The sequence below is a fragment of the Anabrus simplex genome, chromosome 8 (genome assembly GCF_040414725.1).
Source record: "Anabrus simplex isolate iqAnaSimp1 chromosome 8, ASM4041472v1, whole genome shotgun sequence".
Taxonomy (NCBI): Eukaryota; Metazoa; Arthropoda; class Insecta; order Orthoptera; family Tettigoniidae; genus Anabrus; species Anabrus simplex.
In genome coordinates, this window is record NC_090272.1 from 199,609,167 (window position 1) to 199,622,118 (window position 12,952).

General features: G+C 40.3%; 1 protein-coding gene across 1 annotated transcript in view; it reads left to right on the forward strand.

Annotated features, from left to right (window-relative positions):
* Positions 1 to 12,702, forward strand: part of LOC136878971 (pre-piRNA 3'-exonuclease trimmer) — a 203,888-nt gene extending 191,186 nt beyond the window's left edge. The window contains exon 13 of the mRNA XM_068228903.1: positions 9,063 to 12,702. Coding sequence (XP_068085004.1) covers positions 9,063 to 9,126 — 64 coding nt within the window. The 3' untranslated portion in view covers positions 9,127 to 12,702. The remainder of the gene's footprint in view (positions 1 to 9,062) is intronic.
* Positions 12,703 to 12,952: the final 250 nt, after the last annotated feature.

The window sequence follows — 12,952 nt, forward strand, 5'->3', positions numbered from 1 at the left end:
AGTCGGAAATAACCAAGAAAATCTGGTAAAACCATCTACACATACAAAGATGAATTTGTTGGCATTTCCCTTCGACTGGGGGAAGGGTCCTACATAATCAATATACAGGCGTTCCATGGGGCGCGATGCTTGATGCGAAGACAAGAGGCCTACCTTGGTGGACATGGTGGGTTTACTAAGCAAACACGATTTAAAGGCTTTTACAAGTTCCCGAATTTCACCGTCCATACCTTTCCAGATGAACCTTTCACGAATCTTTTCACGGGTTTTAAAGATTCCAAGATGCCCCCCTAATGGGGTCTCATGATAGTATTTGAAGATCATAGGCACCAGAACAGCAGGAACGACAACTTTCATCATCTTGTCCTGCCTCGAAGGGCAACATAAAACACCATTCCTCAGAACATAAGGGACAACATGTTCCCCAGAAGAAAGGGTTTCCATTATCGGAGCCAGCGTCGGATCTTCACGTTGGTATTTCTCAATGTCCCTAAAAAGCATGGGAGCATCTGTTAAGATGGCATTAACACCAGATAGCATGGACTCGGGGGGTGATGAACTGTCGACCTGTTCATGATTCTCAACGTCGTCTGAAAACATACGGCTGAGTCCATCAGCAACAACATTTTCGGTACCTCTAATATGCCTGACATCAAATTGGAAGGCAGAAATACGGATGGCCCAACGGGCTATACGACCAGTACGACGCGGCCTACCTAAGACCCAGCTTAGGGCTTGATTATCTGTTTCCAGGTCGAATTTGACATGTTCCAGATAGAGACGGAACTTTTCTAAGGCAAATAAGACTGCCAACCCTTCGAGCTCATAGATGGAATACTTGGCTTCTTGAGCCGATAGAGTCCTAGATGCATAGGCGATGGGTCGCCTCCCTAGTTCAGTCTCTTGAAGAAGGACTGCAGCTACAGCTGACGATGACGCGTCCGTTTGGACGATGAATTTCTTTGAGAAATCAGGCATAGCAAGGACAGGGGCATTACAGAGAGCTAATTTCAGATCTTCAAAAGCGGCTTGTTGAGAAGGTCCCCACTCAAATTTGATGCCTCTCCTACGAAGAAGGTTTAAGGGCGCCGCTCTATTAGCAAAGTTAGGAATGAACTTTCTGAAGAAATTCACCATACCAATGAACCTGGCGATACCTTTAATGTCCTTGGGAGGTTTAAAATCACGGATGGCCTGTGTTCTAGAATGATCGACTGCTACCCCATCGGGTGACACAATATGCCCTAGGAATGACATAGAGGGCTTAGCAAAGGCAACCTTGGACAACTTAACAGTTAACCCAGCCTTACGAAGGCGATCGAGAACTTCTCGCAGATGATCTAGATGTTCTTCAAAAGTCTCTGAAAATACGACGACATCATCTAAGTAGTGATATAAGTACTCGAATTTGATGTCGGAGAAGACCCTATCTAGGAGCCTAGTGAGTACAGCTGCTCCGGTGGGGAGCCCAAAAGGCACGCGGTTGTATTCGTATAAATTCCAGTCCGTAGCAAACGCTGTAAGATGTTTAGACTCTTCGGCAAGGGGAATTTGATTATAGGCCTGATTCAAGTCCAAGATGGTGAAGAACTTGGCCTTACGAAACCATGAAAAACAAGAATGAAGGTCAGGAAGGGGCACAGATTGCAACACCACCTTCCGATTGAGCGCCCTGTAATCAATGACAGGCCTGAAGCCTCCTTGGGGTTTCGGGACTAGAAAAATAGGCGATGAATACGCCGACTTAAGAGGGCCTAATAATACCATCCTTCAACATCTGGTCGATTATTTCTTTCAGAGCCTTCATTGTAGGTGGAGATAGCCTATAAGGTGGAAAACGGACAGGAATCGAATCCGTGACCTCAATTTTGTATTCAATAAGGTCAGTAACACCAAGAGTATCAGAGAACACCTCGGGAAACGACTGACACAGTTTGCGAATACTATCAGCCTGCTCCTCAGGTAGATGTCTAAGGTCTAACAACATCTCATCCTGGGTAGGCGAAATAGAAGAACATGACACAGAATTACACTTTAATAGAGGGATTTTACAATTAGAAGCAAATTTGAATGTGCACGACCTAGACTGGAGATCGAGCACAAGACCAGTGTGAGAAATAAAGTCCGCTCCCAATATAATGGGGCTAGACAATTGCTTGGCCACAAACAATTTAACTTTCCATGTAAACTTAAAAACACGAATTTTGACCAGTAAGGAACCTAGAATTTCTAATGGAGATGAATTAGCCGAAACGTATTGAACAGGAGAAGAGACATAGTCAGGAAGTTTACAAACCGTTTTCAATTTAGAATACCATTCAGCCGAAATAATCGAACAAACACTGCCTGAATCTAAGAGAGCTGTTATAGGCTCGTTATTTAACTCAATCTTAAGAAAAGGAACAGGTGCGGGGGTATCCGCCGCAATCCTAAGACATTCTTTAGGGCATTCAAAAGATGAATTTGAAGGCTGATCGTCCTCTGAATTTACAACCTGTTTACCAGGGGCTGAGTCTCGGGAAGATGGATTAGTCGACTCAGCCGAAGCCACTAGTCACTTTTTATTATTGGCATAGATGGAATTTGCACCAGAAGTTGAGCAGGAGGGGGTGCTATTTGAGTTCGGACAATTCTTGGCAATATGTGAGAAAGCCCCACATTTAAAACAGCCTTGTGATGACCCGGCTCCATTCCTTGTCCCACTTGACTTGATCAGCGGACACTTGTTGCGCAGATGGTCAGGCGACCCGCAAGCATAACATTTACGGGGATTGACTGGTCGGCGAGGTGGCGGCCGAGTGTTACTAAAGGAAGGCGGGGGTTCTTTCGCGACACGCAAAGAATCGGCGTATCTAACTCCTTCCGCTGAGACGGCCAATGCTTCAAGTTCAGAGAAGGTTTGCGGGCACGCCGCAAAACACAAGTATGATCTATAAGATGGTGAAATGCCTTCTACAATAGCCTGTACAATCTGATCTTCAGGAAAATGAAGGGCAAACACTCTAGTGTAAAAATTAATGTCCTGTATGAAATCAGCCAAGTTTTCGTCCAAGCGCTGTACACGATAATAGTACTTCTGAATAAGGGAGGACCTGGCCCTAGCCGGGATGAAATTAGCTAGCAAATGGGCATGGAAATCCTCAATAGATGATTGCTCGGCAATGGCTCTTACAGTTTTATCTGAGAGAATACCAATAGCATACGGATAGATAATTTGCAAAATTTGACATGGAGACAGAGAAAACACAAGGGCATGATCCTGAAATTCCACTAGAAATCTTAAAAATGAAATTACGTCACTGGTGGTATTAACAGAAAATTTAGAAATACCTCTGAGCAACATTGCCAAAGGATGAGGCAAGCTGCTAAACCCGGGTGACATAGTAGGTAAAGGTTTCAATGGCAAAGAAGTTAATTCAGAACGAATGTTACTCAGCGATGCACGGCGTTCAGACTCGTTGTCCAATGGGGCAGAGATAGTTTGAGCAGCGATGGTTTTCCTATTAACTTCTCCCTTGGGAGGCGCTTCCTCACTACCTACATTTACTATGGTGGGTTGATCAGATTTGGGAGGAACTTCCCCAGTCAACAATAGAGTGACCTTGCTAGACAAATCAGAAATATTTTCCAGCAGCGTACTGGCTTCCTTCCTCTGAACGTCGTTCAGTTTTAGAGACAACAGATCGTTAACCCTATTCGAAAAATGATATAGCCTGCCTTGCACGCGCTTAATTTGATTAGGAGACGGATCATTTTCATCAAAAAAACTAACTACAGAAGCTAGCCCAGTAATATTCTCGACGATCGTGGAAAGAGAGTCATCAATTTCTTTCTCTCCCAAATTGGGGATGGAAATAGGCAAATCTAGGGACTCTCTAAGCTTGTTTGTGTCTACCGCAACCGTGCCTCCAGATTGTACATTTCTGATAGTTAATTCATAGATCAACTCCTCTTTGCGCAAATAATTAAGATGGAGAACATCGCGAGGGCCTGGCATGATGACAGAACACTTTTGAAAAAGTCAAAAAAATTCCAGCAACTGAGAAAATGGTTAGAGTTCGGATCAAAACAATGTGTAGCCGTCAAAAGGGGCTAAATTGAGACCCATTCAACCACGCTCTGCTACCACTTGTTACCGTGTTTTTGGTGGTAGTTATGCGTGAAAGAAGGTGCGGGGGTGGTGAACGGGTCTCAAGCTACTGAAGTGAAATTAATTTTAAAATCTAACAAGGTTATATTTTCTTTTCAAAATTAGGTAACAACAAATAGAACAGGTACTTAGTAGCCGAAACACGATTTACAAATACATTTACATAGGTACCCCATTTGGGGCTTCAAAAGTCAGAAACATAATTCTTGAGCAATGAGCCCAACCTTACAATGAACACCATACAACAAAGGGGCCGAAAACCCCCAAACATGCCAGAAACATCTGCTTCCAATTACATCCAAAAGCCTCCTTGAGGCAGAAACACAATTTTCAAAAAGGGCAACTTTCCCCTAAAATACAAGCCTATCATAGGCCACTCCGAACTCCACCTTTAAGCCGTCCTCAAAGGACACATCCACAGGGGCAAAATACCCAACCTACTGAGGTCTGTTAAATAACAAGAAGATTAATACATGACCTCTAAAATACAATTTGAGAGGAGGCGAACTTGCACTCCTAATACACTTGCTTAAGACCTACTTGGCACTAGGCCGTTAATACAAGGGCTAATCCCATACTACAGAGGTGACTTAATAGCAATTTACATTATATTACGGAAGAATTGGTTGAGAAAAATAAGTTCACCTCAAGATGATGTGAGTGGGAGCTCGAGAGGGTTAAGCACTCTCTATCCCGATATGTCGTTTGAAAATAGAATAGATACCAGTTGTTTTTACATTTTAGGAAAAGGTTACATGGTTGAACGCTTAGAACCCGCCCCGAAAGTTAAACTGCTGAGCTAGCAAGAAAGAAGTTATTAATCGGCCATTACCTTGTTGTTGACCGCTGCCGAAGAAAGAGGCGCTTCCCGCCCCCTGCTATGTACTTAATACACTGAAAGATGGAACAGAAGTGGCCCGGAGACCCAAAAATCAGCAGTTTATAACCTCTCGTGGAAGGTTCTAGGCGTTAGGGGAATGAAAACACCCGCCCACAACGTTTTTATTGGATAGGACCCCGCAACAGATTCGAGTTGGGGGAAGATACCCCTGATTGGTCAGAAATTAATTAAAGAAATTCGGGATTGGTTACATTCATAACAAGGGGAAGAAAGGGGTAAATATTGCCAACTTAAACAATGACAGAAAGAAATTTAACAAAGAACAAACTCTTGAAATTAGATTTTCTCCAAAAAAATAGTTCTTTGACTCCTCACTAGGTTGCACTATTGTTGATCTTCAGTAGAGTCCTCTAGAAGAGAAGGTTCACACTTCTTACTTCAAGCGAAACAAAAACACATCAAAAGTGACACAGTTCTAAAACTCCAAAATTTACAGGTAGTGACCTCTTCTGAGAAGGTAGAAAATTAATAGCGTAGATAAAGTTCAGAGTTCCTCCAGCAGAGGAGTTTCAAAAGGCGCACATTTTAAATTAGCGGCGTGGAGGTGTACCACCCGGTACAATTACTAACTTTGAGATTCTTTGCCACGGGAAGTTTTCAGTTAGTCATTGGTGATTTACTGCATGTCATGTAGACGCAGCGACAGTCTGCAGAGCCATTCATCGTGTATCTAATCTTACTGCTGCACTAAAACACGAGTTTATCAAAATACTTTCCGAACAGATTGACGTGAGGAAAATCATGTGTGGTTTTTTCGATGTACAACACTTCCCTGGAGTTCTAGGCGCTATAGATTGTACCCACATACCTATAATATCTCCTGGGGGTGATAACGCAGAAGTTTATAGGAATGTTCAAGTTATTTGTGATGCTGGGCTCAGGTCCCTAAATATCGTAGCAAGATGGCTAGGATCTGCTCACCAATATCTTCATTAATTTACGAGTACATGCTCAGTTCGAAACAGGAGACATTCCAGAAGGCACAGGCCTACTCCTGGGAGACAATGGCGATCAGTGTTATCGTTACCTACTGACTCCAGTACTTCATGCCGAAACAACTGCAGAGCGAGCTTATAATTGAGCCCATAAAGCAACCAGGTCAGCAATAGAAAGAACATTTGGGGTTGTGTAAAGACTGTTCACTTGTCTCGCTACGGGGCTAAGAGTGAAGTTACCTCGTGTGTGGGGTTTTTTTTTTTTTAGAATTTGCTGTACGTCGCATCGACACAGATAGGTCTCATGCCGACGATTGGATAGGAAAGGCGTAGGAGTGGGAAGGAAGCAGCCGTGGCCTTAAATAAAGTACAGCACCAGCATTTGCCTGGTGTGAAAACGGGAAACCACGGAAAACCATCTTCTGGGATGCCGACAGTGGGGCTCGAACCCACTATCTCCCGGATTTACGCTCATAGCTGCGTGGCCCTAAACGCATAGCCAGCTCGCCCGGTACGATTTCAACTAGAGGATCCCTGTCCTTGGAAAAATTAGAACGGTCCTTTTTCTGATTCATTTCAGTCATCTTTCTTTCTTTCTTTCTTTCTTTCTTTCTTTCTTTCTTTCTTTCGGCACACATCATACGAAGGAAAAGCTATTCACCCTGTTCAACGCGACTTGCAATACTCAGCTGTTTCTATGCTGTTGCTAAGCGCTCACATATGAACCGAGATCAAAATTGAACTTCGATTAGTTGATCTTAGATCAGTGTAATACAACACGACACGGGTCTGATCTAAGATCATTTTCTGTTCTTAGATTAAAACTGATCTCCAGTCAATGATATTTATACAATCGGCCCATAATGTAGCAATGTATGTATATATTTCTCTAGTAATAATGGTATTTATTAATTTACCACTAATTTTACTCTTAATTTGCGTAAAAGCAATTATTATCTTCCATTTAGGACAAAAATTATAATTAAGTTTCACAGATACGATTCGTTCACGTACCCGAAGAATATAATTATGCAATATATTTCGGAATATTCTAATTATTATTACTGCATGTAATTCCTTGGCAGTAAAAGCAGTCAGAAGGTACGTCTGCACAGTTATTTGTTGATTGCTGCAAATGTTTATTCCTGTAGTTGTACTTTCTCTTAAAACAATAAGCACTACCACCACCACAACTGGTACATTGGTTTATAAGTAATTTGAAATATTACACCAGTCTTGACATTTCAGTTTGGATAATAGGTCTAAGGATTATGATGTGACCGAGCTCGATAGCTGCAGTCGCTTAAGTGCGGCCAGTATCCAGTATTCGGGAGATAGTGGGTTCGAACCCCACTGTCGGCAGCCCTGAAGATGGTTTTCCGTGGTTTCCCATTTTCATACCAGGCAAATGGTGGGGCTGTACCTTAAATTAAGGGCACGGCCGCTTCCTTCCCACTCCTAGCCCTTTCCTGTCCCTTCGTCGCCATAAGACCTATCCGTGTAGATGCGACGTAAAGCAACTAGCAAAAAGGACTAATTCTATAATCTTCAACGACCACCTATAAATGCACATTCTACTTGCATTTATTATTATTATTATTATTATTATTATTATTATTATTATTATTATTATTATAACCCTTTTGAGGGTACGATAAAATCAACTTTGGTAACTTTTCTTTGCATTTAACTTACTTTGTTTCCAAACTTCCTTCATTTTCTGAGAATGTTGTTCCTTTTCCTCTTGACTCAATTTTCTTCCAGTTGTTAATTTCTTTCTCTCCTGAAATCCTGCCTTTCGTATTACTTTTCTGAAACGTGTTCTGTTTTCTATCGTATCGATTTTAATTACAGCATTTTTCATATCCTTTTCAATTTCAATGAACCACGTTGGCTTGGATTTGTAACTGTTCAATAGATTGAAGATTCGCTTAATTAATTTATTGTTATTCATTCTATAAATGTGTCCAAAAAACTAGTCTTCTTTTCCTCATTACAGTTGTCAGTTTTCAACTTTTAAATATAGATTTCTGTTTGATCGTAGTTTAAATTCGGCATTGTTGTTTCTTATAGGTCCCAGTATTTTTCTCAAAATTCTTCTTTCCACTTTTTCTAATTTTTCAAGTGGAAATTCTTGTAAGTTGAGTTTCTGCTGCATATAAAATTTCTGGCCGAGCCACTGTTTGATAATGTCTTAATTTCAAGTTCGAGGATAGAGATTTCTTATTGTATATATATTTTTTGTCAAATGAAACATCCTTCCATTTTGTTTACTCATATATTTGTAGCTACCTTTTCTTTTCTGTTGTTTGTTATCCATTTTCCCAGGTATTTAAAGCAATCTGTGCGAGATATTATGTTACTGTTAATTGTGATATTTTGAGGTGCATTATGATGTTTGTCATGAACTTTGTTTTTCAAATGATATTTGCAATTCTATTTTGGCCGTTTGTTTCTGTAATTCTCGTATTTGTTCTTGTGCATTATCTAATGAATCTGTAATTAACGCCATGTCATCTGCGAAAGCTAAACAATCTACAATGATTTTATCTGGATTTCTTCCTAGCTGAACACTTTTAGTATTGATGGCTTTCCTCCATTCTCGAACTACCTTCTGTAATGCACAATTGAAGAGTAGAGGTGACACACCATCTCCCTGTCGTACACCCGATTTTATTTCAAATGGTTTTGAGAGTTCTCCCAAAATTTTTACTTTGGGTGTTGTATTTGTTAATGTTGCTTTAATTATTTCTATTGTTTTATTATCAAGTCCAAATTCCTTTAAAATATCAAATAGAGTATTTCTATCAATTGAATATCATAGGCCTTTTTAAAGTCTACAAAAGTGATTACAAATGTAGAGTTTCTGATCTTCCTCATAGTTATTATGTTCTTTAGATATAAAATTTGTTCTGAACATAGCCTTCCCTTTCTAAATCCTGCTTGATACTCTCCTAATTGCATCTATAATCTATTTTTAAATATTTTTATTGTGATGTATTATTTTGAAATGCGTACAAAACGTTGACTATCATCATAACATGTTTGTAATAATATTTTTTTTCTGTCCCTACAGCGGTGGTGCCGTACTGTCTGGTGGAACTTGTGTGTGGATAATCTACGACACGTTTTTCAGATAAATCTACTCTGCTCTCTGTTGTGGTGGTATCTAATTTTGAGAATGTATTGTTCAAGTCTCTCAGGGGTCCCTTGCCACAGAGTTTTTAAACTTACCTTGGCAGCCTTTATGTTAGGTGATAGCGTTTTATGTAATGTTTTAAAGTATTTTCTCTCCTCATTTATAAATGTACTTTTAAAGTCGTCGCGCTAACTTTTGAGGCAGTTGATGGAAAGAAAGGAAAAGAGGCTCTCCTTTAAAACTTAATGAAAAAAAGAAAGAATTGTGACGTCGAACATCCTTCTACCTCAATGCAAAGTAAACCACTACCAAATCCATAGCTCAGTGATGCTCCATGGACTGTTCAAAGTCTCTGTTACTTGTCTATATTCCAATTGATTTTGTCAATAGGCTAACGAGTAATATAGTTTCTTCTTTAATTCTTGGTTAATGTGCTACTCGTGATCCAGGTCTGCGAGATTATATTCTCCACTACCTCAAATGTTAACGTGATGACCTTAAAAAAACATTTTTATCATGTACATCATCATGCTCTGAAGGCTAAACTTTGCTGCTGCAACCACAGAGTCCTGTCTTCGGTTATTCTTTTTAGCTCTATATAAGAACTGCAGAATACTCTAGTAGTTAACTTTTTAAAATGCGATTTCCTTGGTCGTCCTTTTCCCATTTTCCAACAACTTTTCCTTCAAAGAAATTGCAGAGGAGGTCACTATGTCTGAAGATGTACCACACACTGTATTTCCTTCCGCGTTATCATCTTATGCATCAGTTATATTTTTTCACCAACTTCCTTAAAGATCTGGTCGTTACTTTCCTTTTGTGTCCAGATTGTTCTCTACAGCCAGAAAGGCTTGCCAGCAGGATTCTCACTTTCTAGAAAGGAAAAAGGAAGCCCCAAGTGTGAAAGAAGTCCATGTGGATCTAGAGAAATGTGGAATCAGGGCAGAAGACGTACGAAACAGTGAAGTCTTCGGAAGAAACGTTGCGGAGGTGAAGGGTCTGTCTGACAGAATATTCTCGGCGGAAGAGGTAGAGAATGTGAGAAAATGATGGAAGTTGTGTAATCGCAACCCATAGGTGGTTGAAACGAAACTAATAATAATAATAATAATAATAATAATAATAATAATATAATCGTCCTTGCGCCTAGAAAAAAACTGTTATGTGATAATATTTCAGATTAGAGCTCTGGCGAGAAAGGTACTGTCATCTGATGTTTCGTATTGCACGAACTGTCTCAACGAGTTTTCGTTCTACTGTAAGTGTCCGTGACATATGTGCTGCGGGTCGGTATTTCTCCCCTGAACATTGTCACAGCGAGCGGTATTTCGAGGCGCAACGGCGATATATTGTTTGTCTACCTTTAGTCCCATTTCCTGAGACGGGGTCGGGGATGAGGTGAGATGAAATTATATGGTATGTTTTTAAGACCGGATGCCCTTCCTACGTCAACCTCAGTTTAAAAGCTAATGAAGATGAAATGAATGATGGTGAATGAAATTGGGTCCTGGAAGTAAAAATGGAAAAGCATAGAAAATCATTCTCAGGACAGCTGATGGTGGGGTTCGAACCCACGCCCCTCCCGAATGTAGAGCGTGGCTTATAACCGTAACGCGCTAACATCCGCGGCCACTTCACTCCGTCATAATAATAATAATAATAATAATAATAATAATAATAATAATAATAATAATAATAATAATAAAAGTGAACTACAATCTTCTGTTGTGTGGGAAATTGGAACACAACACAAATGTTGTCACCCCTGTTTTGAAATTGGAGTTATGTAAAATCACTTAAGCTCTTAAGCCTTTTCGATCGTGAAATTACCAGCATTTCGCCCCCAGTGTGGCAATGGACTCATCAGTTGGATTACTACACCTTCTTAGGAGTTATTTTTGTATTGTACCCTTACGGTAAGGGATTTGGTTCTCCAATAATCTTGTTATACTAGCCCCGACGTTAGAAATCATTATGTACCGTTATCGAGTTTCTTACGGTAAGGGATTTGGTTCTCCAATAATCTTGTTATACTAGCCCCGACGTTAGAAATCATTATGTACCGTTATCGAGTTTCTAGTTATCCATTAAAACTCGAATTCGACTTCATGCTACCTCTGGAAATGGCATCCTGTCGAAATAACAATATTTTTAATGTTATTGTTTTTACGTCCCACTAACTACTATTTTTCGGCTTTTCGGAGACCGCCGAGATACCGGAATATTGTTCCGTAGGAGTTCTTTTACATGCAGAGACTGACGTATGTGAGCACCTTCAAATACCACCGGACTGAGCCAGGATCGAACCTGCCAAGTTGGGGTCAGAAGGCCAACGCTTCAACCATCTGAGCCATTCAGCCCAGCTGACGTCATGTTGATCGAGCGAGTTCGCCGTGCGGTTAGAGGCGCACAGCTGTGAGCTTGCATTCGGGAGATAGTGGGCTCGAACTCCACTGTCGGCAGCCCTGAAGATGGTTTTCCTTGGTTTCCCATTTTCACACCAGGCAAATGCTGAGACTGTGCCTCTTTTAAGGCCACGGTCGTTTCCTTCCCACTCCTAGCTCTTTCCTATCCCATCGTCGCCATAAGACCTATCTGTGTCGGTGCGACGTAAAGTAAAAAGAAAAAGAAAAGAAATGTTGGACCAACCATTATGTACCGTCCTCGGGCTTGAACTGGTACATCATTTCTCAGTATCCTCTGTTTATGCCTCGGCTGTAAAGATCTACAGGGTGTGCTCTGTCTTGTAATATATAAATTGGAGTAATTAAAACTAAGAGGAAATTTGGAGACGTGTCCTTAAATATAGTGAATGAGAAACGTCAAATACGAGATAAAACACCTAAAGATAGGTGGTTAAATTAAATTGACTGGGTTTTGTTTGGTTTTCGTATGATTCGTATCGTCTGATGTTACTTCTTCATTACGTTTTGCGTGGCACGAATAGTATTGATAAAATTCGCGAATAGTTATCCAACCTGAAAACGGATCTCCTAAAATTAATTACAGCAACGGAGTGGGATTCGTAAATAATCCTTAAATAACAGCCATAGCACAAATAAATCGAAATATGCCCTCAAAAAGCGTCGCGGAGCTGTAAGCGTGCATTCGGGAGACGGTGGGTTCGAATCCCATCGTCGGCAGCCCTGAATAAGGTTTTCCATGGTTTTCCATTTGCACACCAGGTAAATGCTGTGGTTGTACCTTAATTAAGGCCACGCCGCTACCTTCCCAATCCTGTCCCTTCCCCATCCTTCTGTCACCGAAACCATCGATGTGTTAGTGCGGCTTTAAACCACTAGCATAATAATAATAATAATAATAATAATAATAATAATAATAATAATAATAATAATTCCTTGTCAGCGGGGAGAGACATTTATACAAATATTGTGTGGCATGTCATTTACTGCTAGTTTTCCTTTGAAGAACATTATTACTTGTGGAGTGAATAAAATAATAAACTTATTGGTGAGTGGATTCAATCGGACAGACTAGATACAGAGACCTTAGCGACGAGAGCAAAATAAATAAATAAATAAATAAATAAATAAATAAATAAATAAATAAATAAATAAATTAATTAATTAAATAAAAATATGTAGGTAGCTTTCCAAACCACGCGGTATATATATATATGACAAAAGGTGCTTTTCTATAAATACAACAATTCATCATTACAACACTGTCAACAGGCCGGTATCTCTCTGTGCGTCAGAATGCCTTGTTGTCTCTCAGAAATTTGCTCTCGCCAAGTTAAAGCTAAAAGATTCTGCACAACATACTTGGTCCAGACGTCAGAAACGGGATGTACATAAATCCAGACA